At 35.2% G+C, this 27,922-nt stretch overlaps 3 protein-coding genes and 2 pseudogenes across 4 annotated transcripts; 1 reads left to right on the forward strand and 4 right to left on the reverse strand.

The window, feature by feature from the left end:
• Nucleotides 1-705: 705 nt before the first annotated feature.
• On the reverse strand, nt 706-4,690 carry LOC120187187 (annotated as a pseudogene).
• A 1,211-nt stretch (nt 4,691-5,901) lies between these two features.
• Nucleotides 5,902-7,016, reverse strand: LOC120187130 (annotated as a pseudogene).
• Nucleotides 7,017-7,683: 667 nt separating this feature from the next.
• On the reverse strand, nt 7,684-11,058 carry LOC120187172 (MND1-interacting protein 1-like). 2 transcript variants are annotated; one of them, XM_039190954.1, is made up of 3 exons: nt 10,970-11,058; nt 9,166-10,820; nt 7,684-8,390 (listed from the first exon to the last, which is right to left on the reverse strand). In XM_039190954.1, the coding sequence occupies exons 2-3, from the start codon at nt 10,795-10,797 to the stop codon at nt 7,872-7,874; spliced, it is 2,151 nt and encodes a 716-aa protein (XP_039046885.1). In that variant the 5' UTR covers nt 10,798-10,820; nt 10,970-11,058; the 3' UTR covers nt 7,684-7,871. The 2 variants fall into 2 exon arrangements, with proteins under 2 accessions (XP_039046885.1, XP_039046886.1); XM_039190955.1 differs by having other exon boundaries at nt 10,988-11,006.
• Nucleotides 11,059-18,660: 7,602 nt separating this feature from the next.
• Nucleotides 18,661-20,462, forward strand: LOC120186980 (protein LOL1-like). The gene is made up of 5 exons (XM_039190772.1): nt 18,661-18,797; nt 19,117-19,230; nt 19,355-19,468; nt 19,553-19,662; nt 20,122-20,462. The coding sequence occupies exons 1-5, from the start codon at nt 18,734-18,736 to the stop codon at nt 20,158-20,160; spliced, it is 441 nt and encodes a 146-aa protein (XP_039046703.1). The 5' UTR covers nt 18,661-18,733; the 3' UTR covers nt 20,161-20,462.
• A 2,732-nt stretch (nt 20,463-23,194) lies between these two features.
• On the reverse strand, nt 23,195-25,562 carry LOC120186979 (ferredoxin C 2, chloroplastic-like). The gene is made up of 6 exons (XM_039190771.1): nt 25,214-25,562; nt 24,940-25,003; nt 24,645-24,733; nt 23,943-24,011; nt 23,701-23,745; nt 23,195-23,511 (listed from the first exon to the last, which is right to left on the reverse strand). The coding sequence occupies exons 1-6, from the start codon at nt 25,460-25,462 to the stop codon at nt 23,467-23,469; spliced, it is 561 nt and encodes a 186-aa protein (XP_039046702.1). The 5' UTR covers nt 25,463-25,562; the 3' UTR covers nt 23,195-23,466.
• Between the last annotated feature and the right edge of the window lie 2,360 nt (nt 25,563-27,922).

Consider the following 27,922-nt stretch of genomic DNA (forward strand, 5'->3'; position numbering starts at 1 on the left):
TATTTCTATGTTTCCTATTAGTTCTTTTCCAATAAAAAAATAATTATCGTTTAAGCTGGAGATTAACCTATTAATAATACAATTATATTTTAATGATGTCTATTGACACTACCGTTACTTTTAAAAACCGATTCAATAAAATAATATTTCAAGCATTATCTCAACGACATAAAATAAACATATTTATTTCACAAAATACAACTTAAACAATTTTGAAATCAGATTTTATTATATCTCAATCAACAAGTTAACGACCAACTTAAATGTCATTTTTAACATAAAATTGATAATTTTAAAATATATGAATAATAATCATTTTATAATTTTTAATAGTTAAATGATTTAATAAAATAACACTTTATAATCAAAATATCATTTTGTAATTTATAATAATAGAATGATTCAACAAAACAAACATTATACTCGAAAATCATTTGTGTAGTTCACCTTGTATAATAAATTAACAATGGTATGAAACTTGTCTCTTAGAGTCATTGAACAATAAAAGATTATAGAAATAGGTTTCCAAGTGGATTCGGCAAATATCATATTTTGAATATTTAATAGAACATATGGAAGTACAGACAACCTGTTGGTCTAGTAGGATGAGACACTAACTCCCTTAAGCAAGATCAGGGGTTATCGTCTCTGCAGTACTTGATCTGGATTAGTCGGTTAATAGATCGAATATCAGTGATTATATGAAAGTTGCTTAATTTAGGTTCTCAACCTACGGCAACAAAAGAAGCATGACATTCAACTTATTTTAAGGCTTAAAGCATGAGCCTTGGGGAATATTGGCATTTATTTACATACGTTTAGACTGGCCTAAAGTATTAGCAGCATGTTTTGTTTAAGGCAGGTATATCAAAACCCAGCATTCTCAATTGCGCTAGGAAAAGATAACTGCATAATACCAAGTAGGAAACTTTTGATGCAAAACATATTTCTTGAAACCGAAAATGTGCATTATGAACTAGCACCATAAACACGAATCCTCTGTTCAATCGGCACCTGACAGCATGGACAAGTAGCTTTACCCTTCTTCCCGAAATTGTCATTGCACTTAGCACATAGAACCTGGTGTGTACAAGGAAGGAAAACAATAGAAACTTCATCTTTGGAACATATTATGCATTCTCTATCACCGCTAACTTCTTTCTCCGAAGAATCCTCTAGTATCAAATTCATGAAGTAGCTTAGTAATTGTTTCTCCCTGTGGCTTTGCCCCTTCTGACTTTCCTGTGAATAAATTATCTGACTGATGATTCAACTCAGTAGACTGTGCAGATAGTTTCAGACGAGAAAGCTCCTGCTCAAGTCGTTGGTGATCATCCTTGTGACGCTGAAAGTCTATCTCTATCTTCAGGCGTAACACCTCAAGCTTTCTTTTATTAATCGCCTCAGTTGCTTCCTTGGAGCATCGTTCCTGCTCCACTTGAGCCAAGGCAAGCTCTTTATCCTTTAACTCCTCTCTCCACTTAGACTGTAGAAGAAGTAAATGACACAGTATAAAACGCATTCAAGATAATGGGATCATAACTCTGGACTAGAGCGCTAGTCAATTTGAGAAAAATATGGAACAGAAAATGAACATAAAAGGGTCAATCACAGAAATGCATTACTACTAAAACCTCCAAAAACAGAGTCAAAATAGAATATAAATCAGATATATAATACCAACTAGAACAAATGCACTCATAGAATAATTAAACGGAGTGAAACCAGGGAAAAGATCAGCCCTCATCCACAAAAAGGAAAAGGGAACATTGAGCTACATGAAAAACAGTAAAGCATTACAAGTTCACAGACCAAATTTAAGAGATTTCACAATCACACCTTCAAGAGTCCCTTTGTGTACTAAGCTCTCTTTGGCTGCTTCTCAGAGAAGGTACCTCCATAGGCTGGTCATTTTACACCCAAAATAATGCATCCTGCCCTTTCCAACAGATTCTCATACACTTAAACTCGTATGTATATGCTACATAAATCCAGAACACGTGTTCCAGATTCTAATAAGATCAAATGCATGTATAACGAAAAACCATTAGATATCTAGACTAGTCAGCCTATGTAAAGGGGTACCTAAGTCGGTAAATAATTATAAACTCTACAAAAAGAAGAATTCCTGATAGACCATTCAGGAAACTGAATAGATCTCCCTCTGTTTAACACCAAGATAACAATAAAACTGGGCCTAGAGAGATGGAGTAGATATGTATTTGAGCGTTTGTGTCAATATGTAAAGGAAATTCACCTCTGTTTCTTTCTGATCCTGCTCTGCCCGAGCTAAGCATCGTCGAAGATCTTTAATCTTCTCCTTTTCATCAGCAATCAACTCCTACAACTTAGCTTTTTGTTTCTCCCACGCCAAAAGCTTTTTCAGGCTCTTCTTCTCCCTTTTCACAACCTCCAGACAGGTTGTGACTGATTCTGATGCACTCAATTTAGATGCCTCCATCTCAGCTCTGATTTCTGCATTCTCAGTCTCAAGCCGTCTCACAGCTGCATTTGTCCGATCCACCTGTCCACTAGCCTTCCTCAGTGCATTCTCCATCTCATCTCTGAAAACCTTTTCATGGTTGATTCCTCTATTGTGTGTTTCCCCTTCTTCATTTGCTGCATCTCTTCTCTCTCCATCCTCTGCATTTTAAGCTCTGTTAGATCACAACTAAGCTTTCTTGCAGCTTGCATTGCCTTTTGATGAGCCCAGTCCTTCCTTTCTTTCACTTGCTTCTCAAGATCCTTTATCTGATGAAGCAGAGATATTATCATCTCACTTTTCTGATCTGCGCCAACATGCTCTAAATTCTCATCAATATTTAAATCACAAAATTTACTCAATACTGAATTAACCCCATTCTGGCTGATCGAAGTCTGTGACTCCTGATTTCTCAGCAGAAACCTCATCCACAGCAACAGCCAGAGGGGGATCCCCCTAGACAATTTGCCCACAAAAGCCTGATTTTGTATATGCATTTGATTTGAATTAGCTCTAAAACTAGCAGCAAAGATTGCAACATCTTTTTCAACAAAGAATTCATTGAAGGTGAAAGATTGAACCTCCTCCAGAAGGTTTCCTCAAACTCAATGTTGATGGGGCAATGGCTATGGGATGGGACAAAGGTGGTATAGGAGGTTTGATTAGGAATGACACTGACAGGGGTTCGGTTCTTGGCTCATTCTCTGAAAAAATTGGAGGTGGTCCTCCTGTTCTTGCAGAGTTAATGGTGATCAAAAGAGGTCTGTCTCCATCGAAGGAGCAGGTTTTCTTCCTAGCCACAGGATTATCTTGGAAACGGATTCAGCCACAACTCTGAAGTGGATTAAAAACCCTGTTCTATGTACCCCTTTATTTCAAACACTGGTTACAGGTGTAGCTAATTTTGTGCAAGGGCAGGGCATCATCTCAAGACATATTATGAGAGCTGCCAATTGGGAAGCGGATGAGTTAGCCAAGGCTGGTATCGGTTAATTAAGTGGTTTTATGTAGAGGTTCTTGAGTCAGAGTACTGAGTCAGATTTTTACGTTCTAGTTTTATGACTGCAGTATGCTATTTGTTTTTAAATCTTATGTTAAGCAGTCTAAAACTAGAAAGTGGCTGTACGGAGTAATGAATTTCAAAGGTACTCTAGTCCTCCTTCCTATGTCCTTCATGTTACCTATAAAACATGTAGGATATGAAGGGGTCTTTAATGAGGCATTTCTTTTATCAAAAAACTCATTCACTGCAAACTCACTTCCGTTCCCAAACCCCCAACCACCATGAAATCTACACATCGCTGGTGACAAAACACCAACCCCATCATTATCAACACTCTCTTGGTCATTCGACACCGGATTACACACAGTTGTGGGTGAAGAAAGTTATGGAATCTCCATCGTACTAGATTTACTCACAGGAAGATCACTCATAAGAAAACACCACATAGCATCACTTTTACTCAAACGAGGCCTAACTTGCTGCAACAAACAAATCATACCAGCACGCGAATATTCCTCCAATTGCCTCAAATCCGGAAAACCAGACTCGGATTCCTCTGAATTACTCCCATTACATCTCAACTACTATTCAAATGAGCCAATGAATTGTGCAAAATATTAGTCAAAACATCCATTCCACCGTATCAATGCTCATTTCTCAATATAGCCTTTAATGCAACATCCACATCATAACCTAACGATATAAGCTTAGATATGGCTTCATTGTATAAAAATTCCAGGTTTTTCAATAAAATTTCCTCTTAACTCTTCCTCAATGCAATACCCCCACCCATGATCATTAGCATTGATATTGTTATTAGGGTTAAGATTAGGGCTTTGGGTCGAGTCGTTTACACCCAATGGAAACTCAAGGGTATGATACCCGATTCAAGTATGGATTTGGATATTGAAGCTTTATCAAGAAGGCAGCAATGATCGATTTCATGTTTCACCGATCGGGTTCTCCGGGCCGATCGTATATGCTTTTCTCTAGTGCAACCCATCTGCTTATGTCTTCTATTCTCTCCTTTCTCAATACAATACCAACAAATCAAGATTCAAAAGAATTTATAATATTAAAAAATGCAAGAAAATATGGTAAACAGATCAAAATACAAAGATAAATACAAGAATCAAAAGGGTATGTCAAGACTATGAGAGACAAATAAGAAAGACTTACGAGATTTGGGTAAATAAAAAAGGCTTCTTTGGTTTGATTGTTACAGGGAGAAATAGGAAATAGAGAGGTTAGGGAGATGGAGAACTAGGAAAATGCGCGGCATATAATTATTAGTGGCAGTTAGGGGTGAGCAACGAAATCGAGAAAATTGACACGAATCGAGTAAAATGGTTTGGTTCGGTTTGATTTTAAACGGTTCGGTTCGGTTTAGTTTTAAATGGTTCGGTTTTTAGTTCGGTTTAAAGGTTTCATTTTTTTGATTCGGTTCGGTTCGGGTTTTCCATATGGAACCCATTTGTTCCATATTGAACCGAATAGGTAATTTTTGTAAAAAAAAATTATAGTTTTAAGTGATTTTTTTCATTGAAAAACCGAAAAACCGAACCGAACCGAACCGAAAAACCCAAACCGTTAAAAAACCCGAACCGAACCGAAAAAACCGGTTTCGGTTTTTTCGATTTTTTAACTATTCGATTTCGGTTTAAATATTAAAAAACCGTTTATTTCGATTCGGTTCTGTTTTTGGTAAAAAACCGAACCGAATCGAACCGAATACACCCCTAGTGGCAGTAATATATATATTTATATATAAAGGATAAATTATACACTTTTAACATCTTAACTATTACTTTTATTTCATTTTCATCATTTAATATTCTATTTAAAAATTATATTTAATATTATGTTGTTCAAAAATTAACTGTGATAGTATACATTTTTTATTTAAAAAGCATATCATGTTAAATAATTAAGGAATACAACCAGCTAAGGCAATAACATGGTCCCGTCGTTTTGAAGCCCAGCCCAAGTTGAATGATGCATTATTGGAGATGTTTCGGAATCAGTACATCAGTACAGCACCATATATCTCCTGCTCGCCGCCTTTTTGTCAGCAATATACCTTAGTGATAAAGGTGGGATCGTTCTTAAAGAATTCGAGTTAAAATAATTATTTTGAAGGGTGCATACATTTATCTGTTGTCAATTAATTAAGAAAATTCTGAACATTTCTAAATTTACACTTTGATTTATTATCTCGACTCAAACTAATTATAAACGTTCTCTAAAAATTGCATAATCTATTCTGACAGGCAAATAAACCATCCACATATTCTCAACAAACTGATATTCAAATTATATAAAAAAGAATAAAGATGTATTAAATATTTTAGTCTGAAAATTGGGAAGGACAAATGCCATATTTGACTAATGCTACGGCGGGCAGCATGTGCAGCTGCTAATGCCATATTCTGATGCTGTTTGCGAGTTCCATTAGTGCTTTGGTTACTTCTCCAGCTACTCGAATGCAGAGGTCTTTGATTTCTTGGTTTTCTTTTATCTGGGAATCATTGAAGTACTCATTGACACAAGCTACGTCAATATGGAGTGAAGTTAATAAAGAATGGAAAAGAAGAAAGCACTCAAGACATTGATTGCAGTTGTTTAAGTCTATAGATATACCTTCTATATATTTATTTAGCTAGCCCTTCAAGCTTGCCTACGGTGCAATTATGGAGGTCTTCACCTGACCAAATCGGAAATACCATAAGACTCATGAAAAGATAAATGGCGCAGCCGATGGCAATGGTGTAGAATCGATCATGTGTGATCTTTAATACGTTCTCGACTCGGAACTTTGCCACGGTGATCAAATTGAAGGTCAAGAGGAATACCACAACACCATAGTCATATAGTTCTTTATATAGGGAAAGAATCTCATGTATGTGGCAGCAGCTCCTGTTAATTGACAAGCAAATTAAAAAGACAGTGGATATAAAGAAGAAAATTTTCCATTGAAGTTTTTAATTACTTGCCTATCAGAAAAACTGCAGCTCCGATGAACACAGCTCGAAAAAACTTTTCGGATTTGGTCATAATAAACTCGATAAGAAATGCCAATGATCCGGCTAACACTGTCCCTAATCCCCTATTCAAGCCTTTGCAAAATCCTGCACCTTTTCAAACCTAAACAAAGAGTCAACATATTGTTTGTGCATCAAGAAAACTATTGCAGGGCCATGAAAATTCCAACGAGAAAACCAAACCTGCTGTGAATTCCAGCGCAACAATCACCATCAGGACGGCCCAAATCGCACTGGTGTGGTGGTGCCGATCCCTTTGAACAATGACTCTTTCAGATACAACAGAGAGACCAGTGTAAACGACAAACCAACCTTGACAGCATGTATCAACCTTCTAGGATCTTCTCGACCAACTTTCCAAATGGTTCGCTGCAACCAACCTGGAAATTTCTTTGTTTTCCTGGAAAATTCAAGAAGGCGTTTCTTCTTGTTGTTCTTAACCATTTCAGTTTCACCATGTCCGTTCCTTTCCGTTTCCATTCCCACATGAACTCTGGTAGCCATATTTACCAGTTTATTTATGGTCTTAATAAAGGAAAAATCTAGACAAATAAATTGTGAATATACAGCCCGGAGATGAGCATAGGTTACGAAAAACAGCTGCCATTTGTTCTCAACTACCGTATAAACTTCATTAACTTCTCGTGGAAGTAAATCATCATTGACAAACAAAGATTGTGGTTGGATTTGCACCGATGGTTGACCGAGAGATGCAACAACAACAATGAGAGATTGGAGTTAAAAGGTAGGTTTTGTTTGCCTACGAAAATGTAGTTGTGGCAGGGGATGATCACGGACTACATGCAGGTAACTAAGCAAATACTGGCGTTCAAGGTTAACTTGAAAGAGAAGGAAGGGTTATGCAATATAACCAAAGGAAAGGGCTTGTTGCTTCGTTGTCTTTGGTTTATTTGTCTAATGAAACCCATGTTCTTGATAAAAAGAATAATCCTTACTATGCAGAAAAGAAACATCAACTTTTGTACTGATATTATTGGGGCTACATATTATTATTATTGTGGTTGATATCTGCTGCTTGATGCCATTCATGATTTAGCACTTGTCTACTATAGTCATGGAACAATAAAAGAATATAGAAATGGGTTTCCATTTTGCAATAGCTAAGAACTCAGCATGAACTAATTCAGGCCATTGGATTGGGAAAATATCATATTATTAATAGAACATATGGAAGTTATATATTCAGGTTCTCAACCTGATGCTAAAGTCCTAGCAGCAAGTTTAGTTTAAGGCAGGTATATGCAAAACCCAGCATTCTCAATGGCGCTAGGAAAGTATAACTGCGTAATACCAGGCAGCTTGGACAATAAACAGAAAATACACATTATGAACTAGCACCATAAACACGAATCCTCTGTTCAATCGGCACCCGGCAGCATGGACAAGTAGCTTTACCCTTCTTCCCAAAATTTTCATTGCACTTGGCACATAGAACCTGGTGTGTACAAGGCAGGAAAACAATAGAGACTTCATCTTTGGAACATATTATGCATTCTCTATCACCGTTAACTTCGTTCTCTGAAGAATCCTCTAGTGTATCTAATTCATGAAGCAGCTTAGTAATTGTTTCTCCCTGTGGCTTTGCCCCTTCTGACTTTCCTGTGAATAAATTATCTGACTGATGATTCAACTCTGTAGATTGTGCAGATAGTTTCAGACGAGAAAGCTCCTGCTCAAGTCGTTGGTGATCATCCTTGTGACGCTGAAAGTCTATCTCTATCTTCAGGCGCAAAGCCTCAAGCTTTCTTTTATTGCTCGCTTCAGTTGCTTCCTTGGAGCATTGTTCCTGCTCCACTTGAGCCAAGGCAAGCTCTTTGGCCTTTAACTCCTCTCTCCACTTTGACTGTAGAAGAAGTAAATGACACAGCATAAAATATATTCAAGATAATGAGATCATAACTCTGGACAAGCGCACTAGTCAATTTGAGAAAAATATGAAACAGAAAATGAACATAAAAGGGTCAATCACACAAATACATAATTACTAAACCTTCCAAAAACATAAATAAAATAGAATATAAATCAAATATTAATATCAAATAGAACAAATGCACACTCATAGATTATTAAAAGAAAGGAAACAAGGAAAAGATCAGCCCCTCATCCGCGAAAAGGAAAAGGGGAAACTGAGCTACATGATAAAGAGTTAAGAGTTACTAGTTTGCAGACCAAATTTAAGCAATTTCACAAGCACATCTTTAAGAGCCCCTTTGTGCACTAAGAATTCTCTTTGGCTGCTTCTAAGAGAACTTGCCTCCCTAGGCTGGTCATTTTACACCCAAAATAATGCATCCCGCCCTTTCCAACAGATTCTCCTATCACTTATTTGTAAATGCTACATAAATCCAGAACATGTATTCCAGATTCTAAAAGGATTAAAGGATCACATGCTTGTATAACGTAAAACCTTTAGATATCTAGACTAGTTAGCTAATGTAAAGGGGTCCCTAAGCCGGTAAATTATTATAAACTCTACAAGAAGAAGAATTCCCGATACACATTCAGGAAGTTGAATAGATCTCCCTCTGTTTCACTCCAAGATAACAATAAAACTAAGCCTAAAATGATGGAGTAAATATGCATGTGAGCATTTGTGTCAATATGTAAAGGAAATTCACCTCAGTTTCTTTCTGATCCTTCTCTGCTCGAGCTAAGCATTGTTGAAGATCTTTAATCTTCTCCTTTTCATCAGCAATCAACTCCTGCAACTTAGCTTTCTGTTTCTCCCAAGTCAAAAGCTTCTTCAGGCACTTCTTCTCCCTTTTCGCAACCTCCAGAAAGGTTGTGACTGATTCTGATGCACTCAATTTAGATGCCTCCATCTCAGCTCTGATTTCTGCATTCTCAGTCTCAAGCCGTCTCACAGCTGCATTTGCACGATCCACCTGTCCACTAGCTTTCCGCAGTGCATTCTCCATCTCTGACAACCTTTTCATGGTTGAGTCATCTATTGTGTTTTTCCCCTTCTTCATTTGCTGCATCTCTTCTCTCTCCATCCTCAGCATTTTAAGCTCTGTTAGATCACTACTAAGCTTTCTTGCAGCTTGCATTGCCTTCTGATGAGCCCAGTCCTTCCTCTCTTTCACTTGCTTCTCGAGATCCTTTATCTGATGAAGCAGAGAAATTATCATCTCACTTTTCTGATCTTCCCCAACATACTCTAAATTCTCATCAATATTTAAATCACGAAATTTACTCAATACTGAATTAACCCCATCCTGACTGATCAAAGTCTGCGACTCCTCTGATTTCTCAGCAGAAACTTCACCCCCAGCAACAGCCAGTGGGGCATCCCCCCTTGACATTGTGCCCGCAAAAGCCTGATTTTGTGTCTGCATTTGTTTTGAATTAGCTCTAAAACTAGCAGCAAAGATTGCAACATTCTTTTTCAACAAAGACTTCATTGAAGGTGAAAGATTGATCCTCTTTGGACACTCGATATCCCTCTGCAAAGTCATTCCAGCATTACAGGAAAATAACCCATTCACTGCAAACTCACCTCCGTTCCCAAAACCCCAGCCACCATGAAATCTATACATCGCCGGTGACATAACACCAACCCCATTATTATCAACACTCTCTAGGTCATTTGACATCGGACTACATGCATTAGTGGGTGAAGGAAGTGATGGAATCTCCATAGTACTAGCCTTACCCACGTGAAGATCACTCATAAGCAAACACCACATAGCATCACCTTTACTCAAAGGAGGCCTAACTTGCTGCAACAAACAAATCATACCAGCAAGCGAGTATTCCTCCAATTGCCTCAAATCCGGAAAACCAGACTCAGATTCCTCTGAATTACCCCCGTTACTACTATCACAACTACTATTCAAATAAGCCAATGAATTGTGCAAAATATTAGTCAAAACATCCATTCCACCATAGCAATGCCCATTTCTCAATATAGCCTTTAATGCAACATCCTCATCGTAACCTAACGATATAAGCTTAGATATCGCTTCATTGTATAAAAATCCCAGGTTTTTCAATAAAATTTCCTCTAATTCTTCCTCAGTGCAATACCCCAAACCATGATCATTAGCATCGGTACTGTTATTAGGGTTATGATTAGGGCTTTGGGCCGAGTCGTTTACACCCAAATGGTAATTCAAGGGTTTGATACCTGATTCGAGTATGGATTTGGATATTGAAGCTTTATCAAGAAGGCAGCAATGATCGATCTCATGTTTCACCGATTGAGTCCTTCGGGCGGATCGTATATGCTTGTCTCTAGTGCAACCCATCTGCTTATGTTTTCTTTTCTCTCCTTTATCAATACAATATAAACAAATCAAGATTCAAATGAATTTAAAATATTAAAAAAACCGCAAGAAAATATGGCAAACAGATCAAAATACAAAGATGAATACAAGAATCAAAAGGGAATATCAAGAGAGACAAAGTAGAAAGACTTACGAGATTTGGGTAGCTTACTTTGTTCGAGTGCTCAAGGGGGAAAGAGAGAGGGAGACCTAGGAAACTACGCTGCTTAAAGTCGTTTAGGCTTAAATGCATCGTTACTCCTTAAATTATATGTTGGTTTTTAAATTATTTTTATTATATTTTACTCCTTGACATTTAAATTGTTATATTATTTGTCTTAAAATATTATTTGTCTTAAAATGTTAATTCTATTAAAAGAAATTAAATGACTAATCAAAACACCTCGCATACCTTTTAATTTTAATATTTTTATTTAAATAAATTAAATTTAATTACAAATAAAATAAATAATGCGTCAAAAATATTTTTTTCTTACCTCTACTATCATACTACCCTTTATTTCCTTAACTCAACACCTCTTTAAATTAATCAAGACCTATCAATAATAAAAATAACTTCCATCGTCACATCTCAAATTAATAATTTCATAAATCTTACTATCACTTCCACCACCACCACTTTTATGACCAGCATCGACGATAACAATAACGTTGTAGTGATCAAGATCCCAATCTACAATGACTAATTTAATTAAAACCTATGTCGCTCAGACTCTTATTTTTATAATGCTACAGCATCCCGGCACATAAATGTTTTGGTGACTTCTGGGTCTTTGATTCCTAGCCTCGTTAAATGTTTACTCTTTCGACTCGACAATTCGATATCATATGAAAATGGTGAGTAATCTTAGTACATGTCGAAATTGTTAGCACCGGCCTCTACTATGCTCTCTCTTATAATCTATCCTCCTATCGTCTTCTTTCTTCTGTTCATGCCAAGTTTAATATTTGATTTCAGGTCCTTGGCATAGATACCAAAGGATTTTTCCAGAAAAGTTAGCAAACGTCCTCTTGTTATGTGCATAACCATAAAGGTCCCTCATATTTTGTGCAATATATGAATCTTGAAGTAATCAAGAGTAGCGTAATTGTCGGTTAAATGCACATCTTTTTCAGTTGAAGAAAGCTTTTAACCAGTGTATCAAGCTCTTTTAGAATACTTGCTCGACACTTCCATTCCTTGTAGTTTAAAGGGTCCAGGTGATTCTCATATTTATAGTTGTCACTTGATTGCATGCATACTGTATTGACCACATGGTACTCTTCAATGTGATTTCTTTAATAAACTCATCATTTATTCTGCAGTTCACAGTTCATGGGATGTACGGATACTACAATGTTTCCAGTGGATCAAGGCACGTTTCGACAGTCGAAATACCCGCTTTTGTGCAATTGGAGATGGATGGGAAGAGTGCGAGGCCACGCAAGCCATGAAGTGGCCTTTTATCAAGGTAGACCTGTGACCCGATAGTTCTCACTTCTCACAGGTTTCCAGGCCTTACACTTAAAACAGTAGGTTTCTATTTCTCTATTGTCTATGGAAACCCTGATTCAGAAAATGAGGATGACTAAACCATAACATTCCTCCCATCATACATTTTTTTTTCTGGCCTTAGAAATGGATATACCTATTTGTACATAAAACCAGAGTTTAACCATATGGAACCTTCATCTATGAACAATAGGGACTGTTCGTGTGATTCGAGAGACAATAGATGAGCCTCGACCACTCCTTAGGCCATGTATCGATTTGTATAACGATTCCTTCAGAAGTTTAATTATGGTTATACTTTTCCTGCAAGTCTTGTTAAATAATGGCCACACCTCTCTTCCCTTTCCTGCAAAAATCCTCAGAAATGTGGTTTAAATAGCTGAACTTTTGGAATGGGGTTAGAGGTATGCAGGCTAGCCATGGATTGAAACGTCAGCATCTGATGTTATGGGGCTATAAATTCGAACAAAAGTGATTTTCATTTCTGTTACCTGTCCTAAAAAAGACATTTTTAGCTCTTCTATAACCCAAAAAGGAAAAATGTAGCTTTTGTTTGTTTTGTTACATGATTAACTATTTCCATCCTAATAACTAGGGATAATTAGGCATATTTATCCAGACTAACAGGAAGGATTTATGGCCAATGCCAAAATTTGGGATTATCCTCAATCTTAACAGATAAGATTAGACGGGAAGTCCTTAGATTAATTGAATTACAAAGTGAGCGTGATGGTGTTGATCAAGACCTCTTTGTCCTGTTGTCATTACCAAATAAAAATAAACAAATGAAGATGTCTGCCTGATTTTCCTAGATGAGATCAAATCTCTTGTTTGACGTAAAAGTGACGCCTTGATGAAGTTCGAAGGAAGAGTTTTTTCTTCTTCTTCTTAAAAAATAAATTAAAATTGTCAATAAGGCAAGAGCTGGATGAATTTGTAGGGCAAGCAGGTCAAGGATTCAATCAGATCATTTAATGATTCCCTGTCTGGTAGTGTTTTACGAATTCTGATTCAGATAATGGTTGAATTACATTATTTACAACAACCGACGATGTTTTCTCTTCTTTCATTTTTGTACCTGGAGAGATTAAAAAGATTTTGGAAATGTGGTGTTAGAAAATTAGTTTGGGGATAAACAATCATATGCTATTGAAAGAAATTTAGTTTTCTCTTATTTGCGTGCTTATCCCTTTTCTTTTTCATCTTTGTTGATCGGCGACAATACTAATTTTAATATTATCGATTGTCGGTATTTTAATTATATTTTTTATATTGTATATATATTTTCTTTTCTTTTTTTTATTTTCAATAAGTCTGTATGTATGGCATGTTTTTATTTGTCTTTATGACACATTTTTCTTCTGTCTTTCGGCATGTTTTTCAATCGTTTGACCATTTTTTCATTTATCTTTTTCTAAGATTGATTTGACATCGCCACGACTGATCAAGATTACACTTATATGATATCTTGTTGATATTCCCTACGTTAGACCCTCGGATTGGATCTGGATACCCGATTTGTGTTCTTGGATAGCTTTTCAAGTTGCTCGAGCCTGACTTGCAGTTCGTCGGCGGCCTTTCAATAGTTTAATCATCCTTTGTAGTTCGTTTGCCGATGCGATCAGATATGTTTGTATCCATCTTTGTTTGAGTTTATTGGTTAGATTTTTAATCTTCCCTTGTATGGTCCTTATGTGATCTTAAGTTGTTAGCTTTTATTTCAATGATTATAGGAATTTTTTCTAATTATGTGTTTAATTTACGATTATGATTATAAATATTTATTGTAACTTGTGATATTTCCTATTTTGAATATTAGTTGTTTTTATCAAAAACAAATTAATTTCAAATCTAAATTATTTAATATATTGTTGTTGGAACTGTCATAGACATCATAAGTTTCATATAATTTTTTTCCAATAAGTTTTAACTTTTAAAAATATTTTATAGAACTCGTTGTATGGGCATGACAATTTTATGTGTATTATAAATAAATGTTTTTATTCTTTTTTTTAAATAAATATTTACGTTTTATGTATTTTTAAATATTAATTATGGAAATAAAAATTAATAAAATATTAAAGATTAATTTTGTTGTTACATCTTAATATATATATATGGTTGTCCCTTTTTCCCATATATATGGGGTAAGGGGAGGTAAGATAGTAGGCTACCCCCAACACCAGGTTGAGAGCAGCTTCCGTAAGAGACCTCCGAATTATGAAATGCCCTCCGTGGCGATCCCACGACCTCAAGGTTAAGAACCTTGTGCTCTACCAACTGAGCTGGATGGTCATTTCCACATCTTAATATATATATATATATATTGAAAAAATGATGTGTGTTTTATTATTATCACATCAAATTCCATAACGTAAACGGACAAATTGATTGATAATGAAATACTTCATGTATAAAATTAAAGGGGAAAATCTAATCATATAACGTTAAAAATTCAGTCTAGTACATATATTAAGGGGAAACTACACGGGTGACACTCAATTATGGTTAAAACTCTTTTTGATAATTGATGTTTTAATTTGATCAAACGTATTATCAAATTATTTAAATATTTCAATCAAACCACTTGTTGTTAACAATTAACGAAACATGTGACGTGATTGTTAAAAATATTTTTGTCTAATTACAAAATTAGTATATATTACTTATATATTCTTTTAATTTGGTCCTCATTTTAATAAATTAAAATAATGACATGTGTCATCATTCGATTGGAGCATTAAAATTTATTTTTAATTTAATAAATTTACTTTGTCACTCTCTGGTTGAAAGAAGGTTTACCATCTAGTTGATAGAAGGTTTAGGGTTTTTAACCTTAGGGTCGTGGGATTGAGTCCCATGGAAGACATTTCATAATTCGGAAGTCTCCTATGGAAGTTGTTCTCAATCTGGCGTTAGAGACAACCTATTATCCTACCTCCTCCTTACCCCATTACATATGGGAATAAGGGTCAGCTAATTTGATAGAAGGTTTAGGGGGCAAGTGGGATTTGAATTAAGGACCCCTTGAGTGAGGGGGAAGCACCAAACCATTGGGCCAAGACATCCATTTGGTTATCTTTATACAACAAATACTATATATCTTATATTTTAGTAAATTTCTCTTTAGACAACAAATAATATAATTAATATATATAAATTAAGAATATTTTTTTACATTAACAAAAAAATATGAATATATATATATATATATATTAAAATAATAATAAAATATTTTAAATTAATATATTTAAAAAATATTTGTTTAAAAATTAAGATAAAAGTAAAAAAAAAATATTTTTAAGTGAAGATAATAAAATATATATTTTTACATTAAAATAAAAATAAAATATATTTAATAAGCTAAGATGAAAATAAAAAATATTTTTAAAATTTAAGAATTAAGATATATATAAAATATTAAATTCACATTTTTTGTTAATATAAAATATTATATTCGTATTATATTAATAAATATATATAGTATTAAATAATATAATTAAAGACAAATTTTAATATGTTTATATATTTTTATTTTTTTATTAATGTAAAAAATATTCTTAATTTTTATTTGTTAATTATATTATTTGTTGTCTAAAGAAAAATTTACTAATATACAAGATATATATTATTTGTTATATGAATATAACCAAATGGATGCTTTGGTCCAATGCCTTGGTGCTTTCTCCTTCACCCAAGAAGTCTTTGGTTTGAATTTCATATGTCGTCCTCTAATTTGGAGGAAAGTAAATCTATAAATTAAAATAAATTTAATCCTCAAATTGAATAATGACAAGTGTCATTATTTTAATTTATTAAAACGTGGACCAAATTAAAAGAATATATAAGTAACATGGACCAATTGTGTAATTATACTAAAATGTTTTTAACTGCCACGTTAGTTGTTCCGTTAACTGTTAACGGCAAGTGACTTGATTGAAGCATTTAAATAGTTAGATGGTTTGTTTGATCAAATTGAAACATCAATGGTCAAAATGATTTTTAACCATAGTTTAGTGGTCACATGTGTAATTTACCCCATATATTAAACATACAATTAACCCTTACATTAGTGTTGCTTTAATATAACTTTGGAAAATTAAAAGAAAATGAAAACACGAAGAATATCCAGTGTAGAATGCGGGGAAAAGCCAACAGAAGTACAAACAAAGAGGTCCCCATGTGTATTTGTATGGACCTGTAATGGGAGTGTGGCATCAGAGTTCTTGTAACAACTCCTGCCCATACTTTTTTTTTTAGATAATTATGATTTTATTACCCAACTCAAGATTTAATTACAACCAATCCACCAATCTACAATGAAAGAATCAAATAAACAACCTACAAAATGATTGGTTAGACTGTACCCCAAACCTTACAAAACCTTAAGTTCGTACTATCAAGTCTATTAATATTAGTTCTCCTGAGGCGGATTCCGACAACGTCTTTAACATCTTTGAGCAAGCATTCGATCGTTCTATGTCGTCCTTGAAATATTCTCTGATTTCTTTCCTGCCACAAAGAGTAGATAAAAGCAGTCCAAGAGAGTTTAAGAATGATAGTAAGAAGAGACCTCCCTTTCCATGATGAACATGCCTTCGAAACTATATCTTCCCAACTCCTGCCCATACTTACATGAAACACACTCTTCATCAAACCATTAAGCCTTTTTGTCTCTCAACTTTTCATTTCTTTTTTTAACAATTTATTTTTATATTTCTTTATACATTTATCCACTGATTTTCCAGTTTTTTTCTCAGTTCAATCATTCTTCTTTTCTCATGCATTATTATACTTTTTTTCCTGTTGGTTTAAGGCTTCGTCCCGTACACTTGATTTTAGCGGATTAGTAGAAATTTTCATTGAACTTAAAATTTTATTTAAGTGATATTAAATTGCTTACTACTTCAACCAACCTATTGATCATGCTTATTATTCTTTAGCCGCAAACAAGAATAATTAAAAATAGAAGCTTTCATAGGCCCAGAAAAAGATAATAAAATGGTACTGTCACATTCACTCATCTACAACTATGCCATGAATAATGCAAAGGGCAACAGAAACAACACCAAAAGGTCACACATTTTTCCATTGGGGGTAACCCGAGTATAAGAGAAGTGTTCGGGTTTTGAGATTTTTAAATAAGAATAGGATTCGGATGTTGAGATTCGAACTTTACACTCACTAGATACCGAGATTGAGTTGTGTTGTATGAATTAAAAGTTATGAATGTGCCATAACTAATGCAAGGGAAACACAAACAACACCAAAAGGCCATACCTTTTCTCTATTGGAGTAACTTCAGTGTGAAGAAGGATTCGGATTTCGAGATTTTTTTAAAGTAAGAATAGGGTTCAGATGTTGAGATTCGAACTTTTAAGTTGTGGTGTATGGATTGAAAGTTAAGAATGTGCCCCGTGGTGAGAATAATGAGAGATGGTCCCCTGATTTGTTTTTGCTATGAGATGTGGCTAAGTGGTCTAGTTAGCCCCTCCATTTCTCCCATGAGAAAGGAGAGTGAAGACTTATTCCAACACACTCGTGTCCATGCAATTTTTCTTCCTTCTTTTTTTGTTACTGTAAAAGCAAAAGCTCTATTGACAGTGAGAGAAGGAGAGGAATGTGGGGTCCAGAGTTTCAGCCCCAAAGTTGATCTTGATATGCCACCAAAAAGGAAATTGAAGCTAATTCACAAAGGACCAAAAGAATCAATCTTTTTTGGGGGTTAAAATTGGGTAAATTTCAGAAGAAGAAAAAAAGGGACAAAATGAAGTTTCATACTGCATATTCACCACTAGAAAGTGAAGTAGGAAAACAATAAAAATCTCCTTTTGAAAGCTTCTGTTTTGGAAAGGATAAAATGAAAGCTTTTAGTTGATATTACCTCCCTAAGATGAACTAATAAGGAACATGGTAAAAAAGAAATAATCATTACAACAACTGCTACTTTATTCTACATACTTAACCTCTCTCTCTCTCTCCAATTCATCTGCTAACAGGTACATGTTTGTCCCACTTCATAATCATTCAACTGAGTTTCTTTGTTTATCAATTATCCTCAAACTTCTGTTTTTTTCCCTCTTTCATATCCCTTAAGAACTACCATCTTGTATGGCTATGTAAGCAAAGTTTCCAAATTGGGAATTGGGCTTTTTTTTTCTTCAGGATTTTGTTGGTTATACAACTTTCCCTCGTCTCTCACAGTTAAAACTGGTATAATTTTGATTATGGTCGATTCTATTTTCATGTTTAGGCACTTTTTGAGTTGACCATGGCTGCAATTTCTAAGTGTTTCTCATGTTGTGTTTCTTGTCTGTCATGGTAAGCATGGGAGAAAGCTTGCTGTTGTCTCGTTCTAAGACAGTGAATTATTGAAAGGAGAGATTAGCTCTGTCTGATTTTACAATGCCAGTTCCCCTTGCGCCGTATCCGACGCCTCCGGCGCCTTACTCTCCTCCTGCTGCCAATGGTATCTTGTTCTCTTCTCTTCTGTTCGGCAACAGATTTATCTTGAAACAATGTGAATTGTCCTTGAGAAACTCCAATTGGCTGAAATAAAGAGAGAGAAAAAAGGGTCCAAGCAATAAATATTACTTCCTGTGATAAAATTAGGAATGGCAAATCTAAATAGAATTTCTGTGATATCTGGTTCAGGGTGTCTGCTGCGGTTTTGTTTTGTTTCTTTTTCTGATATGCATGTTGCTGATGAATCTATCTTGGTGTATCTACAAAAGTTACTTTGTTTTCTACCTTGTCAACTGATCTTGTGACCAAATCTATGTCACCAGGTGCTCAAAGCCAGCTTGTCTGTTCCGGTTGTCGAAATTTGTTGCTCTATCCTGTTGGAGCAACCTCTGTGTGCTGTGCTGTTTGCAATGCAGTTACAGCAGTGCCGCCTCCCGGTAAATCGTCTGCTATTATCTTCCTAACTCTTTAAGTTTATGAAATCCCGAAACATTGAATCGACTGAATCTTCCTTCTGGAAGGCCCAAGTATAAAATGTAATTCGAAATTCTGAAACTACAGGCACGGAAATGGCCCAGTTGGTCTGCGGAGGCTGCCATACCTTATTAATGTACATCCGTGGAGCAACGAGTGTTCAATGTTCGTGTTGTCACACTGTGAATCTGGCCTTGGAAGGTATGTGTCAAATATTTTGATGTCAATTGAGAAACTATATTTGTTTTGGTGAAAGCTTCAAAATTCCCTTCGTTTTTCTGACAGCAAATCAGGTGGCACACGTAAATTGTGGGAACTGCAGGATGTTGCTAATGTACCAGTATGGAGCAAGATCTGTAAAATGTGCAGTATGCAATTTTGTGACATCAGTTGTGGTTAGTACACAATTTGTTCTCACTTACTGTTTATTCGTCTTTACGAGTGGTTGTCTTCTTAGCAAGGAATGAAACCGTACTATCTAATCATATAATCAGATTACACAGTTCCATTTTGCCTGTACTACAAACAAAACATGAACAATACGCGATAAGAAATTCACTTGCAAGATTCTATGCTCTAATCCCAGGTATATAATGCAGTCTAAGATCATTGCAGCAATAGGTAAAGTATAAGAGAGACAACCTGAGTTTTTCTTGCAAGTGTAACTATCCCAAGAGAAGAAATTGAAAGATTATACTTGTTAATCTCAGCCCTTTCTTATGTTTTCAGCTTGATATTTCGGGCCGATATAATAGTTTCATCCCGAGCCCTCTTTTGTAACCATTTCTTCCTGTAAAAGATTTCTTCTGTTTTGCAATGTGTTCACTGTTCTCTTGTGCCATTGATTGCTGCAGGGCTCAGCAAGCGCTGCTGAACAGAAGTTCAACAGCTAAGGTTACATTACACCCAAACTGATTGTTATAAGCTACAACTTTGTCTTTGCACATTACAAATATTGTCCTCTGCGTTTGCGTCCCATCGGCAAAATGGAGGAACTCCCTCCTCGCTTTGTATTGAGTTATTTTACCTTGCGTGACTTATGGAATAAGCAGTTTTGTGTAGCTGGTTGGAGCTGCCTGTAACAGTTTGAGCAATCGGTTATCTTCCGAATTCCGATAAGATAAACTTTGTTTTCGTTTACTTTGCTATGTATATGAGTGGCAATAAATACAGGGCACAAAGTTCATCTCTGATACTCCTTTTTTTTCCCCTCTGCAATTTTAATTGTCAAAGGTCTAAGTTCAGACAACTGTTTCATAGTCATTCATACAACATATATTGGCCCAAGAAAATTACACCGGGGACCATATAGATTTTTATAGAAAATGTTGAGGTGCATATTGTATAGAATCTAGTTGAATTAATGGTAGATGATGTGAGATGAAGTCAATTATAACTTCTTTAGAGTTCAGACTACAAACTTCAGAAAGAATTATTAGGAAAAGCAGGATAAGTCAAGATCAATCTTTTTAATCTGTGGTTCTTTAAGTCCTCCAGCTAGGATGATTAGTCATATTAATCATCAGGGGGAAGGATTTTCGAGAGAATCCCGATATTAAACCTTCGGTGAGCACCGGATACAACCCGAACATGAAAGCCTCTTTCTTCATGTGAGTTCAATTATATCTTCAGACGTCATAATAAATACTTTGCAAACATTGTTTACTTTCTGATAGACATCATATATCTGGAAAAGATTTTCCAACCCAAATGCTTTTTGCAGTTTTACATGCCAAGATGTTTATGTTCTCAGAAACACCCTAAAGATGTCGCTGTCAAATCTCATAGATCAAACTATAATATCCATGGGGCATATTCTCTAACTGATAAAGTTGAGACACATTTAAGTGGCCAAAGCTATTGTTATCTGCAGAAGCAAAAGCACCAAAGTTTTGGGTCTACTGACCATGACTTTGTCTCGGTAAATCACGCCCCATCGGACCGATGCCGATGGTGAGGTCTCATAGACCTATCTTCACTTGGGTGGGGACTTAGAACAAGGACAGTAGAGGCTGTATTTATGGGTAGATGGTCCATATGACTCAGGTATAGACCCACAGCACCTTCACCTTTCTTTAAGGGGGGACAGGTTGTAAAGCTACATTAGCTCTTGAAGGCACAAGTTCTTTTCCAATTAAGCTGATAATTGAGTTACCAGAAAGTGAAATGCAGCTGCAGTCAGAATTCCTAATAATGGTACCTAAAGAATAACATCATGAGCTTAAAGATTCCTATCTGAATTAACTGATATTCGCAATCGATCTCTCGAAGCAAGACCTCTCAGTGTCTAAGCTGTACTGGTGATTCCATTTAGATGTTAATATTTCAGCCCCATAATCAAAATTAATCTTTTAAACTTCCCTATCAGGTGGTCCTTTATAAATCCTATCTCCTAAGATACATGGTCCAAGGATTTTACAGCTGGAGCCAGGAGCAAAAGCTAATGTATACATGAATAATTGAATATCGAATGTGCCTAGCTACATAATAAAGAAATTAACACTGCTAAAGCTTTGAAAACTTATAAGGATAGCATTAAACTCATTCTATTTGTTGTTTTCGTTCTCTGACATGTTTTGCCAAACTGATCTGAATTTGACATGTCCATGCCAGTCTAAGCATTGAACAATAAAAGCAGGAGCGAAGATAGGTATAGAATTTCAATAAGTTTTGAAGAACTTTAATGAGATCCTTCTACTTTTCCCCCTCGTTTACTCTCCAACCGCGTCAAAGAGTTAACTGTTAAGCACACTTACTCCGGTACGATCAAGAAGGCAACACATTTGGCAATTAGATTAGTATGAAGATATCGATTATGCAAATCGGTAGGGGTGAGCAAGACTCGACTCGGCTTAAAAAAAGTCTTTTTCTACTTGACTCAATGTTAAAAACCTTGACTTGAATCGAAAAGAAAAATCAAATAAAGTTTGAATTATAAAATAAGAATTGAATAACTCAAAACTTTTAGTAATTAGTAGATTATTTTTTAAGTTCGAGTCAAGTCTCTTAACTGTGCAAGATATATATATCACACAGGAACGAATGCATATGGCTCCATAGGGGACCACCCATTATTTTAGATTAGATATTAAATATAATTCAATATATTAAAGGAAGAAAATATATTAAACGAAGAAGAAAAAAATAAGAAATTTTGCATACCCATTATATTGGAAAAAAATTTAAAATTTTTAGAGTCTTATTTCTAAATTTCTAGATTCGCCACTGATATCACATATGAATATATATACATATACCGTATATTGTTATAAAAATTGTTTAAATTAAAATCAATTAATGTCATAACATTTTAAGCATTTACAATTAAATTTAAATAGAAACTCGAACAATTCAACTTGAATTTCATAAACTTGGCTCGAAAAAAATTTCAAATAAAGTTTAAGTTATAAAATAGATTTGTCAAGTCGATTAATTCAAAATTTAACTCGACTAGATCAAATATTCACCCTATAAACTAGAAAGACAAAAATGAAATTAAGTAATTTTCATACTTAAGTAAGCATATACACAAGGACCTTTTAAAGTGCTTGCTAACTTCATCTGGATAGACATTTTGGTTGTGTCAGAAACTTGGAAATGGATTTGGTCTTAGGTGTCGATTAAGTATTTACATAAAATTGGTAGGATTGCATCCTTGTCGTTCATTCCTAGTATTCAATCAAGTGTCCAAAAATCTCCCACCAAAAGATCTTAACCAAGGTCATGCTGTATAACCTATACAAAAACGAGTTCATTATCGGAATATCTTCAATCAAAAGCTTCGGCAGGCATCTAGACGTCCTTGCATTATCTCTCGCTCCCTGTCTACCCTCAGTTATTTCATCATCCTTTTCTATTTAAACACGATGAAACAGTCCTTCAAGGGGTAGCTAATGTACCAAGAATCATTTCATGTAGAGACAATGGACATGCAAACGATCTATTACGGACTATGGCAGATACAACTAAAGAATCAATCATAGTATGCCAAAAAGAACTGCTGAAAATGCTAAATTGGCACAGGGAAACACACATTGAAGAAGTTAAGACCACTATTCACTGAGTCATAATCACAGATTCACAGTACTTTATGGGGGAGGAGCAAAATTAAGGCAACTGATATAAAATGACAAGATAAAGAATCCGCTGCAGGCTTTACATGGTTTATGCTCATCTTTAACTGATAAAATGTAAGCAGCTTATTCATCACCCAGGGCTAGCTCCAACGCATAGTCATCCCGTTCCTGCCAAAGTTCAACAAATACAAATATACAATTTTAAGACCATTTCAAAAGAGTTGAAAGAATTAAGCAGTAAATCCTGAAAGAGGCAATAGCTGTGCATCAGCTTAGCTCCTTTTCAGCTATCCTTTTGTCTTCAACTACTAGTTGGATATTTGAAATGTACAAAATTTTCAGAACTTGTGGGCTTACAATTGGTCCTCGAGCAAAATATCTTCCAAATTGAAGCCAGTACACCTGCACACACCCGTAAACTCAAATTATTTTTGACACTTATGCTGATGAAGACACATGAAAATGCCCCTATCACAATATATTCGAGGCATATGATGTGGCAATCTGCCTTTGACTTGTTTGCAATGCCTTCATTAGCTTAACATACAAAGAGAGGATAGTGACTCTACTAAATAGATAGGTAGGGTTTTACACATTACCTCATCCTCATCTTGTGTTTCCACTTCAACATCAGAAGATGGAAACCCCACACAAAGAAGCGCATACCCCTGCATTTAGTTCCCAAAAATAAGAAGAAACTAATATACAGTAAACTCCAACACTAAACAGAACATGCAAGAAGTTTAACATGAGGTAGTATAATATATTTAACCACATGATGCAGTTAATTTAATATATGAATGGTCATAGCTAGCAGTTCACTCATGATTGTTAAAGAGGAGAAAGTCCCTCATCATCTAATTTAAGACTGAAATGGACATTAAAACCAGTGTGGCATCTGTGACTGAAGTTATGACCTACAGAAATTTCAGCAAAATTTAACATCAATGTGAAGAAGTCTACTTCCAAATTATGCTAGTATACTCTTAATCTGGTTAATCTAAATAATCAAACCAATGTCGTGAATACTCTTCTGTTCACATTCACATTAAACATTATTTTTCAGTTGATACCTCTCCTGTTGGTGAAATGACTATGATTCTTAAAGTTGCAATGACTTGATTTCATATAGAAACCTATGATATGGTAAATCTGATGACTAGGACATGAAAATATGATGAAAAAACATTAAAGGTTCTAATACAACAAAAGAGCTCTCTGTTTTGATTTGAAACTAAAGTGCCAAAAAATTAGCAAAACAAGCAAATGAAATTCAGAAATCAGAAACATAAAAGCCATGCCTTTGCTTTCAGTTCAGCAGATATCCCAAGAGCTTCAGGCTGTCTTATTTGTCCAGACTTTACTCGTACCGCACAGCTAGTACAGCAACCTGCCATGTAAAGGAACTATTTGTCATAAACAATTTCATCCAATGAACAAATATTAACATTCAAAACAGCCTAAAACTCCAATAAGCTAAAGGCTAAAGCTCAATAGCAGTATCTTAAGGATATGACGCAAAACTCGAAACATCGATAAATGTGACACATTTACCACATTAAAAACAGAACTTATTCGGATTTTAAAGAACAATACCGTGCCTGCAAGCGAATGGAAGTGTAATGTTTTGAGCTTCAGCCGTATGTAAAATATACTGGTCCTGCAATTTCAATCAAATATCCCTAAATGAGTCTCTATTCAATCATTTAACTAAGTTGTTCTAACGAATAAACTGCAAGCCTAACAAATAAAAATGCAAGGCCTAATTTTCTTTTACTAATTGATAATTAATTGTCCTATTCCAACTGCCAAATAGGTCAATCGTTTCTTCGGCATTTTCTCAGGAAACAAACAGAGTGAAGCGCCGTACCTCAGGAACAACAAACTCGTGAACGACACCTTGTTTTCTGTCGTGGACGGTGACTTTATGAGTAGGAATTGAAGGGAAAGGATTACCGTTCGTGCTGGTAACGCTCACCGGCGACTGGAGCTCTGACGTAGTCTTGCGTCGGCATGTGAAGGAAAAAGCGCCGCGTTTAGGAGATGAGAGTCGCTGTCGAAGTGGCGTTTGCGGGTAGAGAGAAGTGCAGGAGTTGCAGGGAACAACGACAAGGTCCATTGATACCGGGTTCAGAATCTAAGCACTTATTGGTCACGACGAGATAAAGTAACTAAAAGGAAAGATCCGGGGTTACATATCCTAGTTTCCTTTGTACGCAGATTTTGTAAGACCTGTATTTTCTATCGTTGGATTTGAAGTTATGGATTTGAAGTTATGGATTTGAAGTAACAAAAAGGAAAGAGGGTAACATATCCGAGTTGAAATGCTCAAGACTTTCTTTTTGGAGTTAACTACACCATAAGTCCCTAATCTATGACCCTCATTTCAAATTAATCCCTAAACTTTTAAACATTTCAATTTTATTCTTAAACTATGACTATCGTTCTAAATCAATTCTTAAACTTTTAAACATTTCATTTTCATCCTCAAACTGTGATCTTCATTCTAAATTAGTCCCCAAACTTTTTGAATATTTCAATTTTATCCTAAATTATACGTATATACTAATCACATATCTTGTTCATAAAATCATTAGGCCAAGTTATATTATTATTATATGTTTGAAAAAACAAATTTTGGGTTAAACTATGGTTGAAATGGATAACATATTTGGATGAATTTAGGGATGAAATTGGAAAATCTAAAAGTTTTGGGATCAATTTAGAATGATATTCATAGTTTGGAGATAAATTCGGAATTTTCAAAATTTTAAAGACTAATTAAGGATGAGAGACATAGTTTACGGATGAAATCGAAATGTTTAAAAATTTAAGGACTGATTTAAAATGAGAATAATAGTTTAGGGACATATGAAAATTAATTATACGTATATACCAATTACATATCTTTTAAGCATGTTTAAAACTGTTATGATGGGAGGAAAATTAATAACATAAAATATTTTTTTTTATTTTTTAGTATTTGATTGGTGTAATGATTTTATTTGGCGTTTTTCCAAATATATCACCTATACCCTATATATATTTCCCTGTCAGGCACCATTCGGACTATATTTCCCGATCTAACACCCTTTGCAGTAAGGTGCGCCCCTGCAGCGCGCTTTACGCTGATCTGGTGCCATGTGGGGTAAAGCGTGCCCCCTGCAGAGCGCTTTATGTTGACGTGCCTAATGCGCGGCCCATGGGGGGCGCCTTATGCCACGTAGGGCTATAGTGCGGAGTAGGGGCCGCGCTTTTCAATTGTCACATGCTCAATTATCATACATGCATAATGCAAGGCGCGGTGCAGGGACGCGCCTTGCATAATTTACCCGAACTTCTCGGCTTTAAAGCATCATCTCTCGGCTATAAATAGCTCTCTTCCCGTAAACTCTCTCACAATTCCCTCTCAACCAAGAAATTAATACAACAATCCTTTCAACCAGTAAATAACACCCGACAATCCTCTTATATTTGATTCAGAAGTTCCTTTGACCTTTTGTTGTAAGGTAACTTTGTTATAATATTTTTTATTATACTTATTGTTTATTATGATTATTTAAAAAAAAATATTATACTAATTGTTTTCAATTAATTTCTGTGTCAGTTCAAGGGGAAAGCGGGAGCATACGTCGAAATATTTTTACGGTGCAGGTAATAATATAAAATTATATTATTTAAATTATTTAAGTTTATGTGTAAAAATTTTATTGTGTTATATTTTCGTTCATTTATTATTTATTTAATTAGGTTTGTTTCAGTTGTTTTTTTGTATATATAATATTGTCGCACTTTTAAACTCTAAGAATGACGCGACTTTCAGCTATTGTTTATTATTATGGAGAAATTTGAGAAGATGAAACCGACGTTGTTTTCATATCAAATAAGCGTGTTAAAATATCATTCAAGATAAACATAACTCTTGAGGAGCTGATAACGAAGATTTCGAGGAAGGTTCATGTTGGAAGTAGTAGAAGAATGTCGTCGTTGCAGTACAGATTTCCAACATTATTGTTGTCATTAACTTATACAGCGTTCAAACTATCGAACAATGATGATGTTGAAATGATGGTTGATTCTCAAAGTAATTATTCAGACGCCGATATTAAGATGTATGCAAAGTTTGTTCAAGTGCGTGCTATTCGGGGTCAGTCATTAAGCTCCCACTATGGGTTGGCTGAACAAGTTGACAGCCCGACTACAGTAATGTGTAATGATATTAATTTCATAATGGTAAATCTGCATCATGGTACTGTCACATCAACTTCAATGAGGAGACATTCACCCGCAACTCCTTACGATATGTATCGAGGTGGGTCCACGAACAATCCGTATGACAACATCACGTCCAGTTCAATGGGAAGGCATTCATCTGCAAATTTCTTTGACCTTAATATGGAGATGCCATCGAAGCAACAATCTGTTCAGTTTCCATTTGACACGATAGCTTCAAGCTCCAGGGGGAGGCATTCAACTGTGAGCTTTTTCGATCTCAATGTCGATATGCCTTCTAGTTCAAGGGGAAGACGTGCAAGTAGTAGGTTCTTTGACCTAAATGTAGAGAGCATGGAGGAACCAT

This window comes from Hibiscus syriacus, unplaced genomic scaffold, assembly GCF_006381635.1.
Source record: "Hibiscus syriacus cultivar Baekdansim isolate YM2019G1 unplaced genomic scaffold, ASM638163v2 tig00113722_pilon, whole genome shotgun sequence".
Classification (NCBI taxonomy): domain Eukaryota; kingdom Viridiplantae; phylum Streptophyta; class Magnoliopsida; order Malvales; family Malvaceae; genus Hibiscus; species Hibiscus syriacus.

Excerpts from the sequence above, each read along its gene's own strand:
- LOC120186979 (XM_039190771.1), bottom strand. The coding sequence starts at position 25,462 with ATGGACCTTGTCGTTGTTCCCTGCAACTCCTGCACTTCTCTCTACCCG. Across the intron at positions 24,734-24,939 it reads TCCATTCGCTTGCAGGCACG|GTTGCTGTACTAGCTGTGCG; the intron begins GTATTGTTCTTT and ends TTTACATGGCAG. Across the intron at positions 24,012-24,644 it reads CTGCTGAACTGAAAGCAAAG|GGGTATGCGCTTCTTTGTGT; the intron begins GCATGGCTTTTA and ends AACTAAATGCAG.
- LOC120187172 (XM_039190954.1), bottom strand. The coding sequence starts at position 10,797 with ATGGGTTGCACTAGAGACAAGCATATACGATCCGCCCGAAGGACTCAA. Across the intron at positions 8,391-9,165 it reads AGGATCAGAAAGAAACTGAG|TCAAAGTGGAGAGAGGAGTT; the intron begins GTGAATTTCCTT and ends CTTCTTCTACAG.
- LOC120186980 (XM_039190772.1), top strand. The coding sequence starts at position 18,734 with ATGCCAGTTCCCCTTGCGCCGTATCCGACGCCTCCGGCGCCTTACTCT. Across the intron at positions 18,798-19,116 it reads CTCTCCTCCTGCTGCCAATG|GTGCTCAAAGCCAGCTTGTC; the intron begins GTATCTTGTTCT and ends CTATGTCACCAG. Across the intron at positions 19,663-20,121 it reads ATTTTGTGACATCAGTTGTG|GGCTCAGCAAGCGCTGCTGA; the intron begins GTTAGTACACAA and ends TGATTGCTGCAG.